Source organism: Calypte anna, chromosome 9 (assembly GCF_003957555.1).
Source record: "Calypte anna isolate BGI_N300 chromosome 9, bCalAnn1_v1.p, whole genome shotgun sequence".
Taxonomy (NCBI): Eukaryota; Metazoa; Chordata; class Aves; order Apodiformes; family Trochilidae; genus Calypte; species Calypte anna.
The window spans coordinates 352,676-374,806 of NC_044255.1; the positions used below are offsets into that span (position 1 = coordinate 352,676).

General features: G+C 40.2%; 1 protein-coding gene across 1 annotated transcript in view; it reads right to left on the bottom strand.

Annotated features, from left to right (window-relative positions):
* Positions 1 to 5,741: 5,741 nt before the first annotated feature.
* Positions 5,742 to 22,131, bottom strand: part of COL4A3 (collagen type IV alpha 3 chain) — a 58,812-nt gene continuing 42,422 nt past the window's right edge. The window contains exons 34-52 of the mRNA XM_030456293.1: positions 21,696 to 21,830; positions 20,968 to 21,066; positions 19,415 to 19,504; positions 18,904 to 19,043; positions 18,642 to 18,768; positions 18,295 to 18,375; positions 17,304 to 17,402; positions 15,174 to 15,224; positions 13,991 to 14,176; positions 13,278 to 13,408; positions 12,734 to 12,806; positions 11,491 to 11,562; positions 11,260 to 11,379; positions 10,150 to 10,248; positions 9,337 to 9,549; positions 8,524 to 8,701; positions 7,527 to 7,641; positions 6,073 to 6,245; positions 5,742 to 5,826 (exon numbers count right to left, since the gene is read on the bottom strand). Coding sequence (XP_030312153.1) covers positions 5,742 to 5,826; positions 6,073 to 6,245; positions 7,527 to 7,641; positions 8,524 to 8,701; positions 9,337 to 9,549; positions 10,150 to 10,248; positions 11,260 to 11,379; positions 11,491 to 11,562; positions 12,734 to 12,806; positions 13,278 to 13,408; positions 13,991 to 14,176; positions 15,174 to 15,224; positions 17,304 to 17,402; positions 18,295 to 18,375; positions 18,642 to 18,768; positions 18,904 to 19,043; positions 19,415 to 19,504; positions 20,968 to 21,066; positions 21,696 to 21,830 — 2,267 coding nt within the window. The remainder of the gene's footprint in view (positions 5,827 to 6,072; positions 6,246 to 7,526; positions 7,642 to 8,523; positions 8,702 to 9,336; positions 9,550 to 10,149; positions 10,249 to 11,259; positions 11,380 to 11,490; positions 11,563 to 12,733; positions 12,807 to 13,277; positions 13,409 to 13,990; positions 14,177 to 15,173; positions 15,225 to 17,303; positions 17,403 to 18,294; positions 18,376 to 18,641; positions 18,769 to 18,903; positions 19,044 to 19,414; positions 19,505 to 20,967; positions 21,067 to 21,695; positions 21,831 to 22,131) is intronic.

Sequence of the window (22,131 nt, forward strand, 5' to 3'; positions counted from 1 at the left end):
AAACCTCCCCTGGCACAACTTGAGACCCTGCCCTCTTGTCTTGCTGAGAGTTGCCTGGGAAAAGAGACCGACCCCCCCCTGGCTCCAACCTCCTTTCAGGGAGTTGGAGAGAGTGATGAGGTCTCCCCTGAGCCTCCTCTTCTCCAGCCTCAACACCCCCAGCTCCCTCAGCCTCACCTCACAGCACTTGTGCTGGATCCCTTCACAGCCTCCTTGCTCTTCTCTGGACCTGCTCCAGCACCTCAAGCTCCTTCCTGAACTTCCTGAGGGGCCCAGAACTGGACACAGGACTCAAGCTGTGGCCTCACCAGGGCTGAGCACAGGGGCAGAATCCCTTCCCTGGACCTGCTGGCCACGCTGTTCCTGAGCCAGCCCAGGATGCCATTGGCCTTCTTGGCCACCTGGGCACACTGCTGCCTCCTGTTCAGCTTCCTGGCAATCCAGACTCCCAGCTCCCTTTCTGCCTGGCTGCTCTCAGCCACTCTGTGCCCAGCCTGGAGCTCCCCATGGGGTTGTTGTTGAACCTCAGCTTGGTGACCTCTCTGCCTTGCTGGAGCGAGGCGGTGCTGTTGCAATGTGGAAGTGTGGAGATCCGAGGATGTGTTTGTTAAGTGGGTGGAAAACCTGGCTGGGTGTGTGATGAGCCAGTCTGGCTGCTCACATGTGGAAGGGCAGCGTGCCAGGTGCTTCAGGGCACCTTTTCTGAGAGCCAGGGAGCTGCCTCGCCAGCGCTCAGCACCCTGCTGAAAACCCACCCCTGAGTGAAGCTTCACTTCTTACCCCCGGGTGGGCTTCAGAAAGGTTGTCCCATCCAACACTACCTTTTCTACATAAAATTTGTCAGCACATCTGGCTGGCAAAGCCATCTCTTTCCTGTCCCATTGAAACCCAGTTTTTGCACATCACTCCTGCCCAGTCAAGCAGCATCTCCTGCTGGGGGTAGAACACTTCCAGAGCCCCATGAGGTGACCCTGACACTGGCTCACCCCCACACCATAGGCTGCCTAAGAGCAGCTGTTCCCTTGTGGGGTAGGTACCTACCAGTTTTCCAGTGCCATACTGAATAAGAAAATTAAATAGAGTATTACATCCATCAGGTAATCTTTTAAAGGGAGGGAAAATAGCCTCTCAGATCAGAACGAGTAGCAATGCCACAAGTGTTGAAGTGTATTGATCCAAGGCTCACAGCTTGCTAACTCAGTCCTTTCTAAGTACCAACATTGCTGTTTTACAGAAACAAGTGGTCTGAAATATAAGCATTTGATGAAAATAAAAGTTGCATAATGCTCTGGGTTGTACATTGCTGTCTTTAGATACATGATCTTATATATTTGGCCTCCTAGAAACACAAATTGTTGGTCTGAGCACATCTTGCCCTGCAATCCCCATCATTCTTAGGAGAGTCTTCCTCAGTTTTACCACTTCTCCACTTACACACTAACAATAAGAATTTAGTGTTAAAAAAAAAAAAAAAAAGTCTAAAACTCGTTCTTGAAGCACACCAGAAACATGGACCTTCCCCCAGCCAATTGTAATTTTATGTTGAGATCAGCTAAGTAACTGTTTTTGTTCCACTAAATATATCATTTTTGTTCAGAAACTGAGTCTCACACAATATAAGCAGCCACAGACCTGTCATCTGCCTTCTTATAACTGAGGAAATTTTACAGAGTAGCTCTGGTGGTGGTTTCTAGTGTAATACCATGTTGTGACAACTACATCAGCCTTCCCAGGAACTATGTATTCTGTCAGATCTCAAAAAGAATGGCATCAAGCTGTACCCTAGCTGTACCTTCACGCCTCTGGAGATGCTCCATGTCCTCATCGTGTAGCAATCCCAGCAGTTTTATTTGACAGTCTCCAGGTCTCTCTGCAGATGTCCTTGGTTTTCTTCTTCTTCTTCTTTGATTTAAAAGGCCGTCCCTAAGAATGTTGCATACAACACTGTTACATAAAATTGACATTCAGAGAAGTCTTCCTTATTTGAGGAAATAAGGAAACCTTGAAATAACAGGTGTGTCCTTTTCTTTCTGCTTCACACAATCTCCTCCTTTACAGAACTCTTCTGTCTGAGGAAACACTACAAGTCTTACTCTTTTCTACCTTTTAAAGGTGGCCAGTCCTTTCCCTTTGAGAAACTGGATTTATGGTGGTTCCCTAGGCAAGCTGTGACTTAGCAAGCTGCAGGAGGCTTCTTACCCTGGGGGGAGACATCCCCAGCCTAAGCAGGGCACTGATCTCTCTGCAGTCCCCCCAACACTGAGCACAGCAACACCCAGCTGGGCTGGTGACACCAGAAGGTGCTGGTGGCTGTCTTGCAACCATCATGCAAGGTAACAAAGCAGATTCTAGCTCAAAGACAAGAAGCTGGGAGCAGAAGGGGAGAGGGATGGGCACAAGCAGCCCTACAGCAACACTCAGCAAGGCCCAGGATGGAGTGTGAAAGCAGGTCCTGGGTGCTGAGGCAGTGGGCAGTGCAGTCTGGGGGTGCTGGTGTGTTTGGGGCCCCATCAGCCAGCCTTCATCTTCCTACTTCTCCCCCAAGGGTCAGCACAACCCTTTTTCCATGCTACTTCTGTCAACAGACTTGCCACCCACCTCAGCTTCAGGCATATCAATCCAGCAGAAAAAAAGAACAAATGTAGTAGAAGAGCAGAACGTGGCAGAGTTGCTCCAGATCAAAACCACTCTCTGTCTCCAGCCAATCACAGTATCCTGTGTAGAAATACATGTAGAAGAAACACTGGGTGCAGACATCCAGCTTGGGTATCTACACTGAAGTGCCAGACTTCTAGTGTAGTCCAAGTAGAAGACAGCTAACAGCTGAGGGCAAACTCCACCCATTACCTTTTAATAAGGTGACACAGCTTGTTAATTTTTTTTTGTGGTAAATAATATTATGCATAGGTAGTGGAAAAGATCATTAGCACTGGGAAGAACAAAAAAAAAAGTGAAATAGGTCTTTTATTTAGTAAAAATATTTTTATTTTGCTGTCTTTAGCAGAAAGTTTGCTTTCCTTCTATCTCTCCCTCCCTCTCCCCACTGTTTGTTCATTATCTGTTTTCTCATGTTTCCATTCTGTCAGTACAATATATTAACACCTTGCACCTCCTCAGCATTTTCCAGTTAAGGCTCTCAAAGCATTTACAGACATGAGTTAACTAATCCTCACAACAATCATTGGCAATAGGGAAGGAAAATGATCTGCACCTGCAGAGATCAACTCTTTTTTTCTAAGTTTTTCTTTCATATTCAGTGTCTTGATGAAGCTCTTGATGAACACGAGTGTCCCTGCAGTTGTGTTCCATGCTTTTGAAAGAAGGACTGAGTCTAAGCACTAAAAATCTAAAGCTATTTATGAAAATCTCTCATCAGTAACTTGTTGAAGGCCACGCAATAAGTGAGCAGCAGAATCCAAAACTGGAACAAGGCATAACTTCCAGTTATGTGCAATGCAATTGTAACTTACCTTTGGACTTTTAAACCCCAATCCATTCCCTTCTCTTTACACATTATCTTCCACTGATGGTTTCCAGCAGCCTTTAAGTTTAGGTACTTAAACTCTGCAAAATTAGGAAGTTTTACACGTGGGTTTGCACAGTCACCAGTTGTACACAGCATGCAGTGCCTTTGGGTGACTGTACCAAGCCCTAATGGGAAAGAACAACCCAAACCCCAACAACCCAGCAAGCAATGAGTGTGGGCTTTATCTTTGAGTACTTAAAGCAAACTTCAGAGTTTATGGAAAAAACTGAATACGTGTTTTTTTTTAAAGGCAATTGTATGTGGTTGCTTCCTCCCTGGAAGTGTTCGAGTCCAGATCACATGGGGCTTTGACCAGTCTGGTCCCTGCCAATGCATGGGGGTTGGACTACTTGATCTAAAAGGTCCCTTCCAACCCAAACCATTCTGTGATTATAGAATCACTCCCAACCCCAAACCTGGTTCAAATGGAAGACCAAGCATGAACTTGACACTAACACCTTTTCAGATCAGTAGTGCATCTGCAAAGAGATTCTTCATAAAGCCCTGCAACTTTACAGTTACATTTTTGCAAACAGAAATGCTAGGACTGTTGAAGCAAACACTGATTTTAAAGTAATGCATTCATGTCACGTAAATGAGATCTTCACAACAAGTCCATCAGAAGGTACTGGTATGAAACACAGGTTAAACTTGCTCTTAGTTAGGTTAACACTGAAATTCAAACAGTCAGACAAACATAATGCAAGTATTTCAACAGAACCAATATAAAACTCAACTGGCCTAAAAAAAAGATCTAAATGAGAGTTCTTGATTATTTCAATGACTTGCTAGACCCTACATTTAAAATGATGCATTTACAGAACTATTCAGGTGAATTAGGCTTCTTCTATAACACTAAATACTGGAATTCTGGTAGACTGTGCAAGTATTAAAAAAGATTAACATTTTAAATGTCAACAATACATTTTAAATAGCCTTGCAAGTGCAATGTTATAAATATATATATATATAAAACCCCACAAAACTCAGAGCTACAATTTTATATAAGTTATACGAGTAAATGAAAGTGCTTTTCATGTATTTATGTTCATTTATAGCTGGATTCTATTGTGTCAGTCAGTGCTCAGATGGTACAATTTAAGTATCAGTCTCCTAAATTTTGGGTGCATGCATTTAACTGGATGGAATAAATGGTTTCATTTGCAGAAAAGTGTGATAAATACTTAGTACAGAATATAATTTGTGATAAATAAATATGGAATATTATAAAACATATTATAATTCTTGTAATCTGTTAAAAATAAAAAAGAAAGAGATCACATCCTGAAGGGTGTGTGATAATGTGATAATGCCATGGAATCATTCAGCCATACAGGAACTGTTAATTCAATCAAAATCCAAGGTTCTGATACACTAAAAAGTTCTTCAGTAGAGACAAAAGCATGTGATGATAAAAAAGGCCCAATACTGTCAACTTTTGAGAATTTAAAAGATCTCATGATCTGTGTGAAAAGCCATGAAATCTAATTAAATCTTTCCAACACTTTCAGTTAGTCAGCCAGTAGCTGGAGTCACTCTGGGGAGCAAAGCCAGTGCATGTCCTCACTGTGCTGTCTGCCCAGGGCCCAGCCCAGCTCCCTTCCTGGCTGCTCAATGATCATTATTATTATAGTGATGCAGAAAAAAAAAAATTGCATTTCTGTTAGCCAGCCAGAGGAAGGGTGAGGTAAGTGGGGAGATAGCTGTTTATTAGACAAGAAAACCAAAACGAAACAACCCTCAATGAATCAATATATATTTAAAAGTGCATGGAAAATGTTTCCTATTCGAACCCTCTCTCTCAATAAGTGCCAGACTTTAATCTTAAATTATATCCACTTTGAACACTGAGCACAGGTAAGCTGGTATTAGAGCATTGAGTTTGTCTTGCAGTTTGAAAAGCATGACACAAGGCAGCATGAACATCTTTCATTAAAGATCTGGCAATGCCATAGTTTTATCTTGAAGGTGCAGCTTGCAAATGACACAGTTCAGGAGAGTCCCCTGCAGGCTGCCATGACAAACTTTCTCCAACAAAGTGCTTTGTCATTTGACCAAAGTCAAAGGGTTGCCCTACCTCACCACAGCGCTGCACTGGCAATTTAGAATTTTTCTTTCCAGGTGCAGTTGGACTTCAATAAATTATAGCTCTTCAGAGTTAGGCAATTCTTTGTGATAAAAGCAGAGTTTCATGTTCTGTCAAGAGTGGCCACTCTTAGACTGATCTCTTCATGCAGACCTGACAACGGCTGATAATATTTTCCAGTTCTCCTGCTTTCAAAGTCTGTGACAGAGGTTTCCTTAAAGAAAGAAAATGAACATTTTAGTTGATGCAGCTTTGGATATGGAATTACTAACAACACCACTGAAATCCTTGGCTCACTTAAGGCATCTTTGGGCTACAGAGTGACCCTCAACTTAACAAAGGGGGGGTGTCTAAACTTAGGGGGGTGAATAGGGGAGCCCCACATGTTATGCAGGCAGTTATTGTCTCCTCAGTTTCAGCATGGATGTAATATGTAGGGATGCAAGGAAGCTCAGTTTACCTGAACATTCTTCTTGGATTTAATGATGCCAACCAGAAGCTGTAGGAATTTGTGTAGTAGTTGCATGTCCCCCTGCCATGGCACTCTATGAATGGGATGGCTCGAAATTCTTCCAGGCAAGATCCAGGAGATGCCAAAGCTTGGCCAGAAGCTTCTGAGCCTGCACTCGTGTACTGTAACCACCAATACATGTTTTTATGAGAACTTGCCCTTTTAGCAAACTGCAGGCAAAAATAAAAATTCTCTTTCTAAAACATAACCATATATTCTGTGTTGTGTTGGACAAAACAAAATGAGGACAGATTGGTTTTATCAAACTTAGAATGAGGCACAGAAGTTGTATGAACATTCAAGCAGTTATGACTTTTCTGAAATCCCAGCAAAAGGCCTTTTTCTGCCACAAGATGAAGCATGAAACTGTAACCAGGACAAAGCCTGGAAAGTAGCTGTCTTCTGTCCAGTTGAGGGAAACAGTACCAGAGTTACAAATAAGCCAAAGCCCCTACTTTGTGCCTGCTGGTATTTATTGTTACTTTGATGGCCTCTCCAAACACACAGAGCAAAGAAGGCATTTTCTTTCTCTGATGTTGGAAAACGCCTGCAGAAATAGCTCTAAAGTAATTTTTGACAGTTAGAAAATTGGCTAGAAAATATAATTTAAATTTTCTAATGTTGGAAACAAGCAAGTGATTTTAACCAGATGCTGACATTATTCTCTCATTCTCTTCAAAGATGATGATGATGATGATAGTCATTATCATTACTTAGGGCCAAATTCCAGGAGAGACAAGAAATTTCACACTAGACCTAAGAGGGGTTTTTAAGTCTTTTACCCTCATTTGTTGACATCCCTATGATATCCCACAGGCATGGATAATCCAGATGATGTGTTGGTTCCCCTAGTATAGATACTCTCTTATTCCCACAGTCAGTCTTTACTTTGCAGGCACATTATAAACTTTCTCCACTCATATCTCATTATGGCATCAAAATTGTGAGGCAGTAGTGTATTGCATTTGTTTCCAGTTTAGTTTTTGGCAGAACTCAGCCCCAAGATCCAGTTTATGAAAGAACTGCCTGGCATAGGAGTGGTTCAGTTACCTCTGTGTATTTGTGTTCAGGACTGGTTTAACCACTCCATTGCCCAAACCTGTTTCCTAGGTCTTGGCATGCCAGATGAAATGAGAGCATAGAGTTATTTTTGGCAGACTAAAACCCTAGAGTTCTCCTTTAATCATTTCCCCTTTACTGCATGCCTCCTATTTTTGAGGACAGATCAAGGTAGTTGTTCCTATGCTTCTGGCACTGAATAAGAGTTAATAGGATTATTGTCTACTTCTTGGCTAAAGAAAAAAAACCCAACCCAAACAATTATTAAGAAACAAATGACCTATGTGAATTCCAATCAAAGTGACAGGACATAAAATTAATAATTCAAGTCTTTATATCCTTACCATAACAAAAGAAAAGCCCTTCCAGAGAGATGTCCAGCCTTCTGGACAGGTAGGAACTGCAGTTGTTTGACTGTGAACTGCTATTACCATTGCAGCTCCTTCACAGACAACACACCTGTAAGGAGAACACATGTGCATTCAGAGCAGATTTGAGGGAAAACATGAGAGCAGGCATACTTTGTAACTCCTAGGACAGTAGCTACCTTATAGCAGGGACATGATAATTGCTAAACAAAGACAAATTGTGTGAGTTATAACGAGGAGATAACTAAATAAGCCAAATACCTTGCTTTGCAATTGCTTTGCATTCTCAACTAAAATTGGTATAAGATGGGAATTAGTCCCAGAATATTTTAACTTCCTAATTTAGCTTTTACTGAAGTAACAAGCTAAATATTACTTACTTTATGAGCTCACTCTGCTGTTATGGTTTAGATCAAAGCCCTATACCTTACAAAAAGGAGTCTTTACTTCCTAAATGAAGAAAGTATGAAGCTGAGCTACTCCATTGCAACAGCTAGGTAGGGGCAGGCTAGAAGGCATGAGTACAAAGCTTGCCTCTGCATCTTTGATTTAGCTACTCTCCTGCTTTTAGAGCATCCCTTTTTTTTCCTCAGCTGTTTTACAGCAACTAGAAAGGACCAGGTTTGCACAAAAAAGTGAGAACAAATGTGAGAACCCTCAGCCTCAGCTTACAATGTTCTTCACCAAGTGCAGTGAGTGTATCGCACATTATTATTGAAAGCAGAACTTCATTTGTACTGTATACCAAATAATGAAGCTGTCTTTATTTCATTTTATTCAGCCTGTCTTGTACACAGGTTTTCCTAGAGTATCACTGCCATATTCAGGTCACTGATAAAAAAATCAGGTGGTGAAAAACAGTGGGTGAGATGGGCAGGTCTTTGCCATTCAGGATGGCCTCCATCAGCCATTCAAAACAATTTATCCCTTTGTGATCCCAGGCCATAAGAGATATAAATTTTTATACTCTTACCTGCTGATATGGGGCTCTAGTGCCCTGCCAGAAATTGGTGCCATATCTGCTGGCATTACTGTTGCAGTTGACAGCCAGTAGGAATAGTCATTGCGAGAAGCAAAACTGCAAACATCATTGGGATTGCAGAATAGGAATGGCATGGTGGTAAACCTCTGCAAGCAGCTCCCAGCTGTTCCTAAAAGACAGAAGAGAGTTTTGTGACAGATAGGAGCTTCTATTTAGTGACAAACAGAAGGGACACATGATGGCATCCAGTCTACTACAGTGAGAATGAAAACGTTTGGTAATTATAAAAAGAGAATTGTCTGTACAGTGAAATTTTCTGAAAGCAAAATGCTTATGGTACGTATATAAATATATATAAATAAGGGCTAAGAACAAAATGTGTTATAATAATCATGAATAGCATCAGCTGTTGACACAGTGGCAGGGATTCAGCTGCTGAAGCAAAAGCTTCTGGTGCCAACTTAAAGCATCACATTTTGTTTCAGGAAAAGCCAGATTTTCCCTCAGATCCTCTGCTGTTGCTGTCAGCCCTGTGCAGATGTGAACATTCCTACTAGATATGTAGCCACAAGTGAAGAAATTCCTCCTCAAAAAATGTCTAGGGGTAGCAAAAAAGGAATATAGGAGTGCAGGAAGAAGGTGTCTTTTAAGCCACACATTGTGACTGCCTCAGAGCACCACTCTGGTGACCAATGGTTGAAAGGAGTGTTCATCTCAAACACTTACTCTGAGTTTGGTTTCATAAAAACTTGGAATTACTATACTCTAGAGAAAATTATCTGAACTTTTTTACCAATACAGTACCAAGATCTTGTCCATGTGCTCGTTCATTTCCTTGTACAAAAAGCAGTGAATAGCCAACATAGATCTCTGATGTCCCAAGTGGGCATGAAGGAATCTTTGTAGATTGGCTGTGCCGGGTGAAGATAAAACCTCTTCTTTTTGGACCAGAAATGACAGCACCTGGCAGCCCAGGTAACCCCTGTAAACCTGGAAAGCCAATCAGTCCAGGTTGTCCTGTGGAGAGGAAGGAAATATGATTACAAATACTGTAATATTTTTTTACATTTTTGCTTCATCTACATTCATTTACTACATTTACTTCATTTAAATTAATCAAACCACTTGAAAACTAATAAAAAATTATCAGTAAGAAGATACAACTTGAAAATTGTAGTTTTGTTACTGGATGCATTAACTCCTTCCAACCCAGCTCAGGTAGCTTTACATTGCATAGCTTCATGGAACACTGAGTTGTTTTAAAGAACCATGGTCATTTTTAACAAAAAAGTTGTAAAGTGACATTTTATGGTGACTAAATTGGTTCTACTTTGATGTCACAAAAAGGCACACTGATACTTAGGGACTTCAAGCAGATAAATAAATGTGACTAATAACAGAGGAGGAAAATCAAGACATATTTCTGTAAATTATTATTTCAATTCTGACCAGGCATCTGTTAAAAGCTATGAATATCCTTACATGTACTTGTGGCCCTAAGGGTACTGTAAATGGTGCAGCTTCTCAGTACATGCAAGAAAAAGGATTTACAGAAATCAGGAATACTATTTATTTATAAATTCAGAAGTAGTCAAACAGACATCTGCTTCCCTATACCTCTTTGTCCTGGAAAACCCCTGTCACCTTTTGGACCAGGCAGTCCTGGTTGACCTGGATGACCAAAACTTCCTGGTAGACCTTTCACTCCTTTAGGTCCTGAATTGCAACCCAGAAAAAACAAAACAAAACAAAAACACAGAATCATACACCAGTAGTTACTCTAGATTCTAATAACTGCTAATGAATAAAGTTAAGATCTCCATGTAAATGTAGCTGTGTTAAAATAAAAACAGCAGCATCAAGTATTGAGTGTTACTGTCATCACAGTTCCTATCAGGAACATTATGAAGAAATATTGAATGTATTGCAGAAAAATATTATTCTTATAAGAAATTTTTACAGAAGAAAAAAACCCAAAGCACCTATTTTTTTGTTTCAACATTTGTCATGCAACAGAAATATTTCAAAAAGACAGTAATAGGCCATGGTCATCTGGTCACTGTTTGCAGTTTTATAGAGAAACTCTTTTGTAAAACAATGTTAAGGAAAGTTTAAAACAACAACTCTTTAATTCTTTAGTGCCTACTTTGCTGTGCTGGAGGCAACTCATTCCTGAGTGGGATAGGCCTTCTGGCATGCATTCCCCCCCTCAAGGGCCTCTTTGCTGAGGTGGAAAATTGTGGTACTGACTGCACATCCACCTTCTCCTACCTGCTCCTTGCTTCCCCATTCCTCACAGCCATGGAGAAGAAGCCTTTCCTTTTCCTTCCCAGTCTCAGACCATGACAGACACACTGGCTTTGAAACCCCCCCACAGTACTTGTATTGCATGTGGTAATTTCACCTTCAAAATGACAAACATCTTCAGCATGGTTCTGGTTATATAAAAATAATATTTTGTTCCAAGTTTACTTTTTATTCCATTATTTTGCTGAAGCTTACGTTGAAGAAGAAAAGTACTCAGTGACTGCAAGGGTCAAGGGCAGGTGGAGTGGGTGAAGTTACAAATAAAAGGTTGTTACATGAGGTACAAAGAGCTGTTTTTAAAGATAGAGAGGTATTTTAAAGCTACAGCAGTCTTCTATGCAGAAGTATGTTTGCCCACCAAACCAAAAGTTTCCTTCAAGCAACACATGCAAACATACAGAGATAAAAAAAATGAACCACCTTGTAGTCCAGGAATCCCTTGAAGTCCTGGATCACCTGGTGGTCCTGGGATTCCTGGCAGACCAGGAAGACCCTTGCTTCCTGGGATGGAGAAAACTCTTGCAGGGACTCCAGGTGGACCTAGCAGCAAAAAGATAATGAAGAGCTATTAAAAGAAAGCAAACAAACTACACAACAAAGCAAATGAATCAACTTATATCTGCTGGTATTAGAATAAGAAGGGTTGGTTACCACGCTGGCCTTTTGGTCCCCTTGGCCCCGCTTCACCTTGTGGTCCAGGGGGTCCTTGATTACCCTTTTCTCCTAAAAAAGAAGATTGGAGATATGTCTGCCTGATATAAAATGCCAAAACCACTGTCAAAGTCTCAGAGATTTATTCAAGAGTCCTGCATGCTCTGTGCAACCTTCCCTAACAGTTACACATCCTGTAGACTCATGTGAAATGTGGTCCTCCAAATCTCTGCTGTTATTATACAGTTTAGAAGCCAAGAGCAGTCAGTTTATAACATGTCTCCATACCAATTCTATATGACAGCTGGTCCCATAAACCCAGCTGAAAACCTCAACTTGAGACTATGTCCTTTTTATCTTATGTGGTTTAGTCACTGAGTTTGAGTTTGCAGGTCAAGTGCTGCCTTTGGTGATGCTCAGCAATTCAGCTCTATTGCCAGTTATATATATATAATACATCCATATTACTTTCCACAGTTCTGCTGGAAATAATAATAATAAAAAAAAAAAAAGTATTTTTGCCATAAAGTCAGGAGAATTGGTTGACTATGCCATAAAATTAGAGGTTTTTCCTTCAGTATAATTACTGTCTGCGTGGTGATGTTTCAAATGAGAACAAATTTAAAATGCACAATAATTAGCATGGAACTCAAACCAGCAGGTTAAACAGGTAATGAAAATTTTCCAAGTGCAAATCATGTAATTTAAAAATTAGAATACTGGAACAATGCAAGCCTGTAACAGATTTAAATCACTAGAAAATTGTGTAAATTAAAAGGATTTTTAGCCAGCTATCGATCCAAGTAAACCTGAGAAACATCAATTAATGAAGTCTGCCAAAAAATTGGTAAATTAGATTATAATTGGGACTTCTCTTGCAGTAAACAGATAACTCAGTGATCTGTGGTAACTAAGTTGTTGTAGGCAAGCTAAGTTGTGTAGCTAAGAGGATGTAAAAAACTCACACCTTCAAGCAGTGCTGTGACATTTCTGATTAGCAGACTCAGTCAAAGCCCCTCCAGATTATAACTCACTAAGAACTGGCTCGTTTTGAATCTGCCTGGAATGGAGGATATTGGAGTGCCAGCCCTTCCTCACTTTAACATCTTTTTGGTCACACCTGTAACACCTGACTCAAAGAAAATGCTCATTAAGTGAATGTTTTCATTTATAGCTGTTATAACACAACATGGCAATGGTTGTATTTGGCAAAAAGAAGTGTATGTAATAAATACAATAATACCTTTTACACCTGGGAATCCAATAAATCCAGGGTCCCCTCTAGCACCAGGATAACCTGATCGGCCTTCTATTCCCTGCAAATCAGGGAACACCAATAATAAGCAGGAAGCAGCATTTACACACTATGAAGTACATTTTCCTCTTGTTCAGAATATTCAAAGCATTATGTTCACAGAATATGATACAACTAGAATTATTTGGTCCCTTTGTAAGCATGTTACAAACATTCATATCACTGTTAATACTATTCTGTAATACAGAACAGCCAAGAAAATGACATGCCAGAAACTCACAAAAATTTCTTATAATTTTTTTTTTAAATCTATTGAAGTCCATGAAACCTGCTTTTCATACCCATTTTTATTTGTTTTCCCTCCCTTACAAGTTGTTTTTTTTTTGAGTATGTGCAGTTTGTGTTTTAGTTTTGGTTTTCTGTTTTTGTTTTTAGTCAGTCTGTTCGTTTTTTAATTGTTCTGGGTGGTATTTTCACAGTGAAGGCAAAATTAACAATGCATTAAGAAACAAGGAATATTCCTTTCACTTACTTTTGGACCAGGAGGACCAATGTCACCAGATGGGCCTGTTGGCCCTGGTATGCCATCTGCCCCTCTAACACCTTTGCTTCCCTTCATGCTGGGAGTAGGAATACCAGGAGGCCCTGGAAAACCAGGAGCACCTGTACAGAAACATCATGGTAAGTAAAGATTGCTGCCAACAGTATTTCAGATACATCCCCTACATTGCAGTACAACATTCAGTGACTTTGTAATGGTACTCATGCTTATCACCTTGGTGATTGCCAAGGAAATATACACACTACTCAAGAAATCATTTATTTTTCCTAGCCTGCTAATTTCATCTGAGGTCAGAGCCAAGTTCTTGCAGTGCTTTATTGCACTACAGTTTTTCATTAACTTGTAGTTGGCAAGTCACACCTGTAGTCCCACTACAGGTAGTCACACTCATGCTATCCCACCTCTCTGAAGCTGGATCTCAGCTGCCACACAGGCTTGCATGGCAGGAAAGCAAAATAATGTCATCAAGTGGACTGCAAAGCTTAGTGTCACTTCACAACACACTGCACAGACCAACATGATGTTTGCAATGGTAACACATGGCATTAGCTGTCAAAAACCTGTTTAACTATCAAGCTCTCTTGGGGGAAGACCCCTTTCAACCTTAAGTCCTGGACAGGCTGAATTCTGCTGTCAGTTTTAAGTATAAAATTTCAGACTAATAAAGAGTTATAAGAACACACCTGGTCTCCCATCTGCACCAGCAATGCCTCTATTGCCTTTCTGGCCAGGAACTGCGATTCCTCTTGAGCCTTGAAATCCAGGTACTCCCACTAAGCCAGGAGGTCCAATGGGTCCTTGATCCCCCTGATGACCTTTCATACCTGGTGGCCCAGGAAAACCAGGCAGTCCCATGTTCCCTTTGATTCCTGCAAAGGATAGGTATTACATATAGGGAGAGCTGCTGGATGGGAAGCTGATGTATGCAGAGCATGTGCACTGCCCTGCAACGGTGGAATTCACCCTTTGTTTTCAGAATGGAGAAGTCCCAAAGCCACCAGCAAAGCCAAACAGCTGTGAGAGGACAGGACTCACTGCAAAGCAATGTGCACACCACTCTTTGTTTTTCTAATTTTTTTTTTTGTAATTTCTTCAAAAACTCCACTACAGAGACTGCTAGTACAAAGGAGTAAAATTGAGACAAGGGTAGAAAGACTAGAGAATGGAATATTTCCTAATCCTGATGCATATGTAGAACAAATGCTACTTTGAGCACCACAACTGGCAAATTCTTTTAAACTAAATTCCAGCTAAAAGTGTCAAGATGAGTAAAATAAAATAAAAGATTAACCCAAAAGGGTATTGTTCAAAGGCTGATCTTAAAAGGGCATAAGCTATACATGGAGGGTATGAAGAGAGAACTTCAATTTTTTCTTTAAAGTATAGTAAATCAATGGATTTCTACCAGTACTAGAAATACAATGTAAAACCTAAAAAATTGGAAGAGTTCCTTTGATCAACTTTTCATCCCTATGAAAGGGGAGATGAACAAAATTAAAATGCAATCACTGTAGCTTTCTTACAATATGCTCAGTATCCATTATCATAATCTTCTTTCCTAAGAACATACTCTGTTAACCAAATTATCTATGAAAATCAACTTCAAAAGCTCTAGAATGTATATATCACCTTTACAAAACTGCAGAAGCTAGCTTCTTCATTTCCCTTTTACAGAAGCCTTAACTTTACAAGCAACAACTCCTGACATTTAATGTATAGCACCAAATAATCAATCAAAACCACAGAAACACTAAATTTCCTCTTACACTTGGTGCCATTTCAAGAATCCAAAAGCAGGAGGCAACTTAAAGATGATGGTTCTGGTACTTAAAAACCGAGCTGTTGCTTTCTGAAAAGACAACTCACCTCTACGACCAGGAATGCCTCGAAGGCCAGGGATTCCTCTCCCTGGTGGACCTATAAAAAATAGGTCACATTACACTCAAAGTCCTGAATAATTATTAGAAAACATCATAGTTGTCTCATATTTTATACATTTCTTCACAATTAACTGAATCAAAATGTAGATTTTATTTAGATGTGAAACATAATTTATTGGTGGGTTTTACTCCTGGAAAAGCTGTCAGCTCCCAGCTTGGACAGGAGCACCCTGTGCTGGGTTAGGAACTGGCTGGAGGGCCGGGCCCAGAGAGTGGTGCTGAACGGGGCTGCATCAAAATGGCGGCTGTGGTGTCCCCCAGGGATCAGTGTTGGGCCCGGTTCTGTTTAATATCTTTATGGATGATTGAGATGAGGGGATTGAGTCCATCATCAGCAAATGTGCAGATGACACTAAGCTGGGGGGCAGTGTGGATCAGCTGGAAGGCAGGAGGGCTCTGCAGAGGGACCTGGACAGACCGGAGAGTTGGGCTGATTCCAAGGGGATGAGGTTCAAGAAGGCCAAGTGCCGGGTCCTGCACTTTGGCCACAACAACCCCATGGGGAGCTCCAGGCTGGGCACAGAGTGGCTGAGAGCAGCCAGGCAGAAAGGGAGCTGGGAGTCTGGATTGCCAGGAAGCTGAACAGGAGGCAGCAGTGTGCCCAGGTGGCCAAGAAGGCCAATGGCATCCTGGGCTGGCTCAGGAGCAGCGTGGCCAGCAGGTCCAGGGAAGGGATTCTGCCCCTGTGCTCAGCCCTGGGGAGGCCACAGCTTGAGTCCTGTGTCCAGTTCTGGGCCCCTCAGGAAGTTCAGGAAGGAGACTGAGGTGCTGGAGCAGGTCCAGAGAAGAGCAAGGAGGCTGTGAAGGGATCCAGCACAAGTGCTGTGAGGTGAGGCTGAGGGAGCTGGGGGTGTTGAGGCTGGAGAAGAGGAGGCTCAGGGGAGACCTCATCACTCTCTGCAACTCCCTGAAAGGAGGTTGGAGCCAGGGGGGGGTTGGGCTCTTTTCCCAGGCAACTCTCAGCAAGACAAGAGGGCACAAAGGGTCTCAAGTTGTGCCAGGGGAGGTTTAGGTTGGAGATGAGAAAGAATTTCTTTCTGGAGAGGGTGATCAGGCATTGGAATGGGCTGCCCAGGGAAGTAGTGGATTCTCCGTGTCTGGAGATCTTTCCAAAGAGCCTGGATGTGGCACTGAGTGCCATGGGCTGGGAACCACGGGGGGAGTGGATCAAGGGTTGGACTTGATGATCTCTGAGGTCCCTTCCAACCCAGCCAATTCTATGATTCTATGATTTCTTCTTCTCATTCCATAAATGCAAAATAAATTTTTAAGTTTTCCTTCATGGTAGGAAATCCTACTGATCCATACTTCTCTTTTTGTATTTTCTACAGCAATAAGTTTTGTCTTTTTTTTTCAGAGAAAAAAAAAAGATAAGAAAAAAAGATCTGCATTTAAGTTACTACGAGAATAAAGGAGGAAATGTAAATACTTAAAAAAGAAAGTATGTTAATAGGGATGATTTCAAACATAACACAAAAAACTTTTGGAAATATTATGAATGCCTCCTCAGTATTCTCTTTATACAAATATGTAAAGAAACATTTCCACTGTAAAATATGAAAACACTTTCTGTAATAATTCCTTGGAGGACCACCTCTACCTATGGGCTTGATGATGTCAGGAGTGATATTTAAATGAAAGGTTTACAACTTCAGGGTCAGATCATGGAAACCTGCACTCTTTATGTGAGTAAGCACCATGATTCTTTTCATCTTATTCTCACATAAGAGAGCAGACTCCTTTAAAAGCATTTTGGTCCTTTTAATCTCTTTAAGATTAAACACAATACTTTGGCTCTTGCAAACATTAACATCTTAGGGAAAGTTAAATCACATGTAGAATGGAGCAGTGATATCTGTGTTTGGGTTTTTAACAGCATATACAGCAATTATCTAGAAAAAACTGTGAATTATGGGAAAGGGAAAAACCTCTATCTTATAAACTTATCTTTGGTTCCACAGAAGCTCCCTATTAATCTTTCCCAAATAATGCTTTTCAGTTTAACTAGGGAAAAAAACAATTGTCAAATAGAATGTAAATATTTAATTGGTGTTACCTGGTTCTCCCTTTACTCCTGGGGGACCAGGCATACCATCCTGACCTTGATTACCTCTTTCACCAACAAGTCCATTTTTTCCAGGGTATCCAACACCACCTGTAAATTATAATGGACCACAATATCATTTTCACTTCTATTATTTTGCTTTTCAAAGGGAGATATAAGTCCCCTTTATTAAAATTTAAGTAGTTGAGCTACTTCCAAGGTAGATGTAACTCTGTATAATTTTTATTGACCTCACGGGACTTAAACGGATTTAATACTCCTCTTTTTACAAGCAATAGCTTCCTGTCTTTCAAAGACATTTTAGGATCTTGCCTTTGATTTAATCCACACTGGTGTGAATCCATACAGACAGTGTGGTTTCTCTTCCTGGCTCTAATACAAATTCTAGGTATCTCTAAACAGTGAGTAGATTCTGATCTTTGCTAATTCTGCTGTTAAGTCAGTGCAAGCTCACTGGAATCTGCAAAGCCACAGCATCCTAATTTTAATGAAGATCTATGAATAGAAGAGCATTCAATGCTCTTTTTAAAGTCAGTGACTGGCACTCACTTTATTAAAGTCTGCAGTGCATACCTCTCTGTTACTGCATATTTACATACCCCCTCCTCATGTAATCTAAACGTTTTGATCTTTGCTGTTGCTTTAACAAATAACTGCAATTCTGTTCCCTCTTTCCACACCATTTTCTTCTTTTCCACATCTATCTACATCTGAAGTTGCTTATTCTCTTTTAGGAGGTAGAGTTAGTCTTCCTTAAAATTGTGTGGCTATCATATCTTGAGAACCTCTGGATGAAAAAAAAACCCTCTTGACTGAAAATAACAGGCTGTTAAGCTGAAACGAGAGAAGGCAAACAAAACTTGGAACTTCCATAAACAGAGACTGCCACTGAATTACAAATTGAATTATAAAAAGGTCAGAAGAACGAGAACATTACTGCCTTAATACAAAGAAAATAAATCAAGGGACAGATATACCATACCAGGAGGGCCTGAAATTCCCTGTTGTCCTGGACAGCCCTGCTGTCCTTTCACACCAGTATCTCCACGAGGCCCAAGCTTCCCTGCAAGAACAAAGTGTGGGAGAGGAGAAAAGGGTCTGGATCCTGACTCAGATTGAGAATCCTGACTCAGATTTTCTGCTTCAGAGAGCTGCAGAAGATCTCTAGGTGACAACAAGCTAGCCTGGTTGCACTGACTGCCAAGGAGATGTTTAGTCACATCAGCTGCACATAAATGTGCCACCCCACAGGTACCCTGTGCACTCTATTGAGAAATTACCTGCTAGAAACATGTCAACATCTCACCACCCTTCCAAAACAAAACATACCTGGGATTCCTGCACATCCAGTTTCCCCTTGCATCCCATGTGGTCCAGGTAATCCTCTCTGTCCTGGATGACCTTGGGATCCTTTCTCTCCTTTGCTGCCAGGAACTCCTGGGGGGCCTGGGTCTCCCTGTGAAACAGCAGTTGCAAACAAAAAAGAATCACATAACATTAAATACATTACATTCCATATTTCAACAATATCAAACATACTCCAGGGCTCTGCTTATTGCCTAACATGACAATGTTTCTGTTGCCTTTCTACCTTTGGACCAGGTTCTCCTGGAGGTCCAGCAGATGGGTATCCAGGATCTCCTCTGTCACCTTGAAATCCAGCATAACCTGGTGGACCAGGGTCACCTGGTTGTCCTGGAAAGCCTGGAGATCCTTTCTGTCCTTTTGGACCTGGAAAAATACAGATATTGATACTGTTCTTAAAGGGACCACAACTGTATACCCCACTGTTTTGTGAACTACTGCTTATATATCCAGATATTCATTCTTCAGTAAAGATTAAGTAACTTACACAGACTGGTTTTATTTCTAAATACATGAAAAACAAGTTCTGACACATAAAGAAGCTAATTTTATTTAAGAGAGAAGGAGAACTGCATTCTGCAAGTCATGCAAATGCTGGGGTGGCAAGTAGTCTGCAGGTACTGAAAAGAATAAATCCCAGACTAAGTTGTGTAGTCAGCTTACAGCAACTGCTCAGATCTGTGCAAATACTTCTATACAGCTCTTTGAATTTCTAATATAGATTGATGGAAAATGACCTGGAATTCCCATGTCTCCTTTGTTTCCTGGTGCACCTGGGGATCCTTGTTCACCAGGAATTCCTGGAAGACCCATAACTCCTTTGATACCTGCAAGATGAAGAAATAAGTGTCATCTTCACATCTTAACCTTACACACATGCTGGCTGGTACAGCTCTCATGGATACAGCATCTTCTATGACCCACCTTGTCATGGTTTCTTACTATTTTACTAATCAAGTTGCAACAAAAGTGTAAGTCTTCCTCAGACACAGGTAAAGTTATTATTATTGTCAGAAAGTTGAGGAAACAACATGTATTCATATGTTAGTTAAAACTAAGGTTTGTGGGCACAGCACAGAAATACACTTTTGCAAATTTTGATCAAGATCATGAATTTGCATTTACACACTGGACTTCCCATTTGTTGTTTCCCTGCATTCAGTCTGGTTTCTGGGCGTGTTGCAATCATATTATTATATACTCATATTATTATATACACCTGTCAGTATATACTCAGGAGCTTTTTGTACATTGCCTACACACTTTCCCTACCTCACTTATCTTCATCTTAATTTAGCTAAATTTAGTTTAATGACCACAAGACCTATTTGCATCTAGAATGTCCAGATGCCTAAATTTCAAGCTATGCCTGAACAGTTATGCAGGTGAGGTCTTATTTCCTTCCACAAAATGTAAGGGAGTAGTGGGGCATTTTCAGTTTTTCTGTGATGACTTCTCACACTGTGTTCCATAATGTGTTAATGACAGATGTCAGAGTGATGATACATTGACATACAGCAGAGATAACTGAGCCATTTTAATTACAAGTTTAAAATTATTTCTAATTGTCACCATCTAATCATAGTGTCATATGGTTTTCTACAAATAAGTTTTCTCAAAGAGTCAAAAACACAGAGAAGATGTTTTACTAGCATTAATTTGAAAAGAAGAGATGCATTTTCTCACTCAAGGGTCAACAAGTATCATTATGCACAAGGTGATGGTACTGGCAGAGCACAACTTTGTGAAATGGCTTAGATAGGATTTTATTTACACAGGTTCTTTTTAAACTGCTTTTTACTGAAGAAGTGATAACTTTCTAATTATAAACCAAATATGTAGGCTTTGAAAAGGGAAATAGAACAATCCAAACTAAAAAAGCTCTGAAATATTTTTGTGCTTATCTGGAATGTGAGTATTTTAGAATTCTTACCTTTTTGTAATATTGGGAATTCAAACATCACTTTTGTAAGTACCAATTTTCATTTGTTGGCCACATCAACTTTCAGATTTTAATGTTGTTATTATTGAGAACTTATTATTATTTTCTACTCATCACCCCAAACAGTAAGTGGTCAATGGAAGGGAACAAAGAATCACTTGGTCATAGCTTTTATGATTTTCAAAAAGCAGCTTTTGAAAATGCTCAGTTTCAGAATTCTCAGAAAAGCTTCAGGGTTACTACAAAGAATATGTTGCTGCTGCAGCTGGTGTTTATGTGATAGCTCTAAGGTAATATAATATCTATCCTTCATGTAATACAGTAATTTTAAACATAAATATTCTGTACCTGGTCGGCCAGGTATCCCTTCAGACCCATCAAGACCTGGAGGGCCTTGCAAACCAGTATGGCCTTTTTCTCCTCTGAGACCCATTCTTCCTTGGACTCCTAAAACAAAGTTTCATTAAAAAAATATTGCAAATATTCTACATCCTAGAATGTGTTATGTAACCTCTGAAGTTTTGTAAATCTTAAAACTAATGGAACAGAAGGGGAGGATTCTCACAGTTCATGCTTTCTGTATTTCTCATGTGGAAACACAAGGAAGTTTCTAAAAGCTCTGTAGGAAAATATCTACACAAAAAGTCAAATAGCATTAATTAATCATACAACACACGTAGAGAGCCTGTGTTAATACTGCAGAGCAACTCTGACAGTTCAGTATTTCTGAGCATTTTCTTTGCAATCCAGCATCTAGCTGGTAAGTGCACCCGTTCCTATGCCCACAGACTAGTAAATAAATGTGTGAAAACATGAACATATAGCATAAATGTATATAAGTCTCCTAGTATTACTGATTTATTAATACTATTTTAATATTACAGTAAGATTATTTTAAGGACTATGGACTTGTAATGGAAATAAATATTCAGTGTAATATCCAAGTGCTTTATAAATAAAGAGGCAATTGCAGTGTTCAGCAGTAATTATTTCAAAGCCACACGAGTACTGTCAGTCCACAGAAACGACAACACAGATCACAGCCCTAACTAGCTTCAAAATACACAACAATTTACCTTTCAAGCCTTGTTCTCCTTTAGTTCCAATACCAACCAAGGTCTCAGATGGTCCAGGAAAACCTTTATCACCTGGTTCACCTTTTGCTCCCAGAAACCCTTTTCTTCCCTTTTGTCCTGGGAAACCAGAAGAACCTGCAAGAAAAACAGAATTAAATTTTTTTTTAATAAAAAAGTAATAAATCTGACTGGAGAATAGAATAAACGAAGAGATGTAATACCTGTCTGCAGTAGCAGCTATGTATGTAAACATACATTTCAAATCAACAACAAATTAGATTCTTGAATTACTCCAGTCCTCAATAAAACATCTATAAGCACAGATTATGTTAAGAGATGGTAATTTCTTATACTGAATATATGTATAATCTTAGAACTGTTGAATAGGTGTAATTAAGAGATTTGGAACATGAATGAGAGAGAAAACAAAAATGAA